We start from the raw sequence: 6,606 nt of genomic DNA on the forward strand, positions 1-6,606 counted from the left end.
TTGATAGGTAGTGAAGTGAAATCAATGAACATTAAGTATAATTACATTATTGGTATGATTATATATAAACATGACAATGTGATTACGTGTATATGTGTGTCAAGATAATATAAATACATGTGTATACTTATACGTATGTTATTTGGTACGAAAGGGTAGAAGGGTTAGACGTCAGGGGACGTCATTTAATTATAAGGGTTTTAATCATAAGAGTCCTTAATTTGGATTGGTTTGTTGATTGTAGATTCGGGAAGCGAGAAAGCGCAAACTAGGAAAAGAAAGGAAATTCTAAATGAGTGAACCGATTCAGGTTAAGAGGGAAAGCTTTTGAGGCAAGTAACTCTTCCTTCTTATAATGATAATGGTTGTGATTTTGAAACGAAAATATAGATTAAATGATAGTATGATTTTGTTAATGTTATACATTTACCATTCTTACCTTGATTCACTTCTAGATTCTTCTCAACCTTAATTGTAACCTAAACATTGCACCCTTGATAACCTTTAAGTTCTGTTGATACTTTTACCCTATTGACATTAGGTTCATTGATAACTTGTGCCTTAACAATACATATGTTGATTGAATACCTTTGCCTTATTGAAAACCGTGTTCAAGCGATAGCTTTACATTAATACTACCTCACTCTTTGGTAACCAATGATTGTACATTTGAGCTTGTCTACCTTTCATACTAGTAATACTTATGTTCATTTTTGTTCGTACCCTAATAAGTGAATTCCCATGTGATTCTTGTTACACTCTTATACCTTGAAATGAAAATAAGAATATTTATGATTTCAAAGGTCGGTAATGTTTTAAAATGAATTTAGTTTTGAAAAGTGAAATGATTTTTCCAATATAAAGGTAGTCACTGAGTACCTAAAGATTGGAGGCGTAAGTGGCCATGTAACACTGGTCCAACCAAGTGTATAGAACCAGAGATGGACATGTGTGTTATTGAATACGAAGATGGACCTTAATATTTTTAAAGGCCAAACGGTGTCTTAGGTACCTTTAATGACCAGATGGAAGTCAATATGGGCTGATTACCCATATTATTTATTTATGAAAGTTAATATACACTCCAATCGAAAAGAATTGGTATTTATTTCCAAAAGTGATATTTGTGCAATAGAACTTTTTATTTTTAAAAGCAGAATGGATTCTAAAAGTTTTGAATGAAAAGAAGTGGAATGTTTTGAAAAGAAAGATTTGTCGAAAAGAATTAAATTATAGAATCCTGAGTATTACCCTCCTCGGAACCCTCAATTTAAACCCTAAACTACACTAAGATTGAGTTGAAATGTTTATTTAGACTCTTATTTCCAAGTTTAAATGTTATTGTTAATTCTATTTACTTGCTGAGCTTTGTGGCTCATTTATTCTATTTTGATCTAATCCTTGGCAGTTAAGCGAGAAGATGGTGATTCTTAGATGCACAACGCGTAAGAGTGTTTTTAGTGGACCGTTGCAGACTGTTAGGTTTGTTGTTCCAACGCAGGTAGATGGCCAGTAGGATGATCACTTTGACTTTTGGTTATGTATAAATTGGTTCCATATACTTTTGGGTTATCTGGAAATTCCAACTTGGAATTGTAAATTGTAATAATGATAAAGTTGGTTATGTAATTTTAAATTTCTGGTTATTAGTTGTAGTCTTGTTTCATACCTTATCTTGTATAGATCCTATTATGAGTCTCGGGTTAATTATTATATTAATTATGTTGTTTTATAATTGTCTTGTGAGCCCTAAATCAGTATCCCGAGTTTGAGGGCATCACAAGTTGGTATCGGAGCTATAGGATTTGGTCCCTAAACAAGTTAGGAAAGTCAGTTAAAAAAGTAAGTAAATAAGAGGGTTCAACTCATATAGAGTTGAGTTAAGATTATCGGCGATAGTATTGAGGGATTAATTACTATTAGAATTAGAATAAAATTATGTTAACCTTAACTTGTTTTTTGATTTTATGTTTTATGGTTGTATCTTATCTCAGGACCCTGAGAGCAGCTCCAATGATAGTGACATTAAGATGGCCCCTCCTGGCTTCCCTGTTAATGCCTGAGGAACCCATTTACATTAGTTCTAATGCAAAGAAGGATCCTTCCAAGGACACTGACACAGATACCCCTATGCATGTTTCCCCTGTGGTATCTCACTCTAAGCATGTCCCTGTCAGTGCTGGTTTTCCCACTCCTACTACTGAGCTTCCAGTGCCTGTTCGAGCTGGTTCCGATGTTGAGATGGATGATCCTGAGCCCGAGTGGCATGTTAAGATTGGTATGATGGAGCATGTGGCCCGTAGATGTTTGGATGATGGTCTGTCTACTAGTGATGCGGAGGCTGAGGCACGTAGATTCATAATCTGATCAGGTGGATGTTATCTATTTTGAAAGAGCTCTTGGATCAGGATAATTAAATTCGGGTTGCTATTTGGTTGTTGACGGGACAGTTTGTGGAGCCCGTAGTATGTTGTTATTTTCAGCGCTAGAAAGCTTAGGATGACTTGGTTAGATGTCGGGTTTTCCATTGTGTTTTTAGTTATTTTTTGTATGATCTTGGATTGTAGTAGAGCTAGCGGATAGTTAGAACCTGGGGGATAAATAGGGGTTATTTTCCAGTTTTTCCTCTGTTTAGCCCTCTCCCTGCTATTGTATTTTATTTTCAGAATCTGTTTTACCTTTAACTCTTTAATTTACTTATCTACGTAATTTTATGTATTCTTGTTGTTCTTTAAATGAATCCCAATTGTTTATATAGTTTGTTTACTTATAAATTATGTATAATACCTTTGCAAGAACATACCCTGATATTTTATCATGTTAGAACCCCATTCGATGAGCGGATTATGTAGTAATAGGAATGCATGTACAAAAGGTTAAAAGTTAAAAAGAGGATTTAATAAAGTTTAGATTATAAGAGTTGATATTTGATTTGAATGCCATGCTATTCCATTACTAAATAATTTTTCATCAGATTCGTGAAATAGCTACCCCACCGATCAACCCCGCAGAAGAAACTCTAAATTAGAATCAAGAACAGAATCAGGAAAACCTTACCATGGCTAAAAATTTTCAACTTCTCTAACAACAAACTGTTGCGTTGACTCAGCAGGAACCTCAACCCTCAAAAGCTAGTAGTTTCAAAACTTTTCAGTTTGTTCATCCCCCAAAATTTCTAGGAACAGTGAATCCAATAAAGGCTAAATCATGGTTGAAAGAGATAGAAAAAGCTTTTATTCTAGCTGAGGTGAAAGAAAGTAAGAAGGTTGAGTATTCAAGTTACTATTTAAAGGATGAAGCGATATTTTGGTGGGAATCCACTAAGACTTTGCAAGAAGAAGAAGGTTTTCGTGGCAGAAGTTTATTGAACTGTTTCTAGAGAAATATGTACCGAGTTATGTGCAAGATCAACTGGAATTTAGATGTCTGGAATTAAGACATGATAATATGCCAGTAGTGGAATATAGAGTTAAGTTTTTGGAGTTGGAAAGATTCGTGCCACAATATATTGAATATGAGGTGAAGAAATCCAAGAGATTTCAACAAGGGCTAAAGTCATCAATTCGTAGTATGGTTGTAGTTTTTGAGTTGAAAACGTATGCCGCAGTTGTTCAAAAGGCATTAATAGTAGAAGGAGAGAGCGAGGCCACTAGGAAGGATAGAGAAGGGAAGAAAATAAAAAATAGAAGAATCGGATAAGGTCAGGAACAAGGAAGTTCCCAGTTTCGAGGCAAGTTTGGGAAAGGTAATTTGGGTCAGAAATTCAGATATGGAAATAGTAATCAAGGGAAGCATTTTGTGAAGCCGAATCAGCCAGTCAGGGACAACAGACTTCAGATTCAAGATTGTAAGATCTGTGGAAAGAAGTACCCTGGAAAAGGTAACAAACTTAATATTACATATTTTAGGTGTAATCAGAAGGGTCACTATTCAACTGAGTGTCCAAGTGCGTCAGGAAGGCTGTGAATGACATGTTTTAAGTGCGGAAAATCTGGACACATAGCCAAGAATTGTAAGGAATTAGTGTAGAAGGCTAATGGTTGAAGGATTGCAGGACCACCCCCACCAACTCCTCAGATTCAACCAAAGGCCAGAACCTTTAACATGACAATGAAAGATGCTATTCAGGACTTGGATGTGGTGGAAGGTACGCTTTCAGTGAATTCTTTAGAAGCAAAAGTGTTAATAGATACTGGAGCTACTAGATCTTTTATATCTAAACATTTTGTGAATAATTAAAATGTGATATATGTCCTTTAGGAAAAAATATGGTTATTGAAGTAGCGAATCAGGATCAAATTATAATCAATAACAATGTCCTATTTGCGATATCGAAATAGGAAATAATCATTTTTTAGCTGACCTGATATCTTTCAAGTTAGGAGAATTCGATATTATCTTAGGAACGGATTGGTTAGCGGAACATGATGAGCAAAATGAGTGTAAAGGGAATAAAGTAAGATTAAGAACCAAAGATGGTAAGGAAGTCGTATTTCAAGGAAGAAAACAAGATAAGAAGTTTTTATCTATAATTCAAGCTAAGAAATTATTAAGACAAGGATGTGAGACTTATCTAGCTCATGTAGTGGATAATGGTAAGAAATCGCCTAAAATTGAAGAAATTCTTGTTATTAATGAATTTTCTGATGTTTTTCCTGATGAATTACCTGGACTACCTCCAGTTTGAGAGGTTGAAGTCACTATTGATTTGGCTCCAGGAACGGAACCAGTTTCAAAAGCTCCATATCGCATGGCACCTGTTGAGAGGAAGGAGTTACCAACATAATTGGAGAAATTACTCGATGAAGGAGTTATTCGACCTAGTTTATATCCATGGGGCACGCCGGTTCTATTTGTAAAGAAGAAAGATAGGAGTAGGAGATTATGCATTAATTATCATGAACTCAACAAGCTGACTATTAAGAATAACTATCCTCTACCATAAATTGATGACTTGTTTCATCAATTGAAAGGTGCGTCGTGTTTCTCGAGATCGAATTAAGATCTGGTTATCACCAGCTAAAGATTAGGGCCGAAGATATGGGCATTATGAATTTTTAGTGATGGTGTTTGGATTGAAGAATGCGCCTGTAGCTTTTATGCATTTGATGAATGGAGATTTTAGGAAGTATTTGGATAAAATTATGATCGTGTTTAATGGTGATAATTTGGTTTACTCCAAATCAGAAGTGGAGCATGCTGAACATCTAAGGATATCGTTAGAGATACTACGAAAGGAAAAGTTATATGCGAAGTTTTCAAAGTGCGAATTTTGGTTAAAGGATGTTCAGTTTTTTGGGCTTGTAGTTAGTAGTGAAGGCATTAAAGTGGACCCCGTAAAAATTGAAGCGGTGATGAATTGGGAAAGGCCAAAAACTCCAACTGAAGTAAGAATTTTTCCGGGATTGACTGGTTACTATCGACGATTTGTACAAGATGTTTCTAAGATAGCTGTTCCATTGACCAAGTTGACAAGAAAGAATGAGAAATTCGTATGGACAGAATAGTGTGAGGAAAGGTTTCAGGAATTAAAGAAGAGGTTAATTTCTGCACCAGTGTTGGTTTTACCCGACGAAAATGGTGAATTTGTGATCTATAGTGATGCTTCTATAAAGGATTAGGATGTGTGTTGATGCAACATGGAAAGGTAATTGTTTATGCTTCTCGTTAGTTGAAACCCCATAAGAAAAAATATCTGACGCATGATTTTGAACTGGAAGCGATTGTGTTTGCACTCAAGATTTGGAGATATTATCTCTACGGAGAAACGTGTGAAATCTATACGGATCATAAGAGCCTAAAGTATATCTTTAGTCAAAAATAATTGAATATGAGGCAAAGGATATGATTGGAACTAATCAAGCATTACGACTGTACTATAAATTATCACCATGGAAAACTGAATGTTGTGGCAGATGCTTTAGGTCGCAAAGAAAGATTGAACCTTTTGGCCATGTCTACAGAACTAGTAAAAGAATTCGAGAGAATGGAAATCGAGGTACGAGTACATGATTCAACAGATAGTTTGATGTACGCAATGACATTTCATTCAGGAATACAAGAAAAGATTCATCGATGTCAGGAATAATAAATGAAGCTTGAAAGGGATAAATTTAACAGGTGAAGAAAGCAAAGTTTAAAAAGATGATAAAGGCTTATATAGATTTTGTTCACTTATTTGGATTCTGAACGTTGTAGAGATGAAACATAAAATTTTACACGAAGCGCACAATTCAAGATTTTGAATCCATCAAGGGAGTATGAAAATGTACCAAGATTTAAAGAAAAAGTTCTTGTGGCCAAATTTGAAGAAAGAAATTGGGTAGTGGATAAGTAAGTGTTATACTTGTCAGCGAGTGAAAGCGGAACATCAACGACTCAGTAGGTTACTTCAATCACTGGATATTCCCGAATGAAAATGGGAGCACATTGCAATGAATTTTGTGGTTGGACTACCAAAGACAAAGATGGGACGATGCAATTTGGGCAATTATTGATCAACTGACTAAGTCTACACATTTTTTGCCAACTAAGGAAAGATTCACATTGTAAAATCTGGTTAAGTTATATTTGAATGAAATTGTGGTGCTACATGAAATACCAGTT

At 35.2% G+C, this 6,606-nt stretch overlaps 1 protein-coding gene across 1 annotated transcript; it reads left to right on the forward strand.

Moving 5' to 3' along the window:
- The first annotated feature begins 4,104 nt into the window (after positions 1–4,104).
- On the forward strand, positions 4,105–4,687 carry LOC141719159 (uncharacterized). The gene is made up of 2 exons (XM_074521540.1): positions 4,105–4,147; positions 4,341–4,687. The coding sequence occupies exons 1-2, from the start codon at positions 4,105–4,107 to the stop codon at positions 4,685–4,687; spliced, it is 390 nt and encodes a 129-aa protein (XP_074377641.1).
- The last annotated feature ends 1,919 nt before the right edge of the window (positions 4,688–6,606 follow it).

This window comes from Apium graveolens, chromosome 4 (genome assembly GCF_009905375.1).
Source record: "Apium graveolens cultivar Ventura chromosome 4, ASM990537v1, whole genome shotgun sequence".
NCBI lineage: Eukaryota > Viridiplantae > Streptophyta > Magnoliopsida > Apiales > Apiaceae > Apium > Apium graveolens.

Bases quoted from the DNA above. Each gene is read 5' to 3' on its own strand.
- LOC141719159 (XM_074521540.1), top strand. From the start codon at position 4,105: ATGACAATGAAAGATGCTATTCAGGACTTGGATGTGGTGGAAG. The intron at 4,148-4,340 runs GTACGCTTTCAG...ATATCGAAATAG, and splicing joins GGACTTGGATGTGGTGGAAG to GAAATAATCATTTTTTAGCT.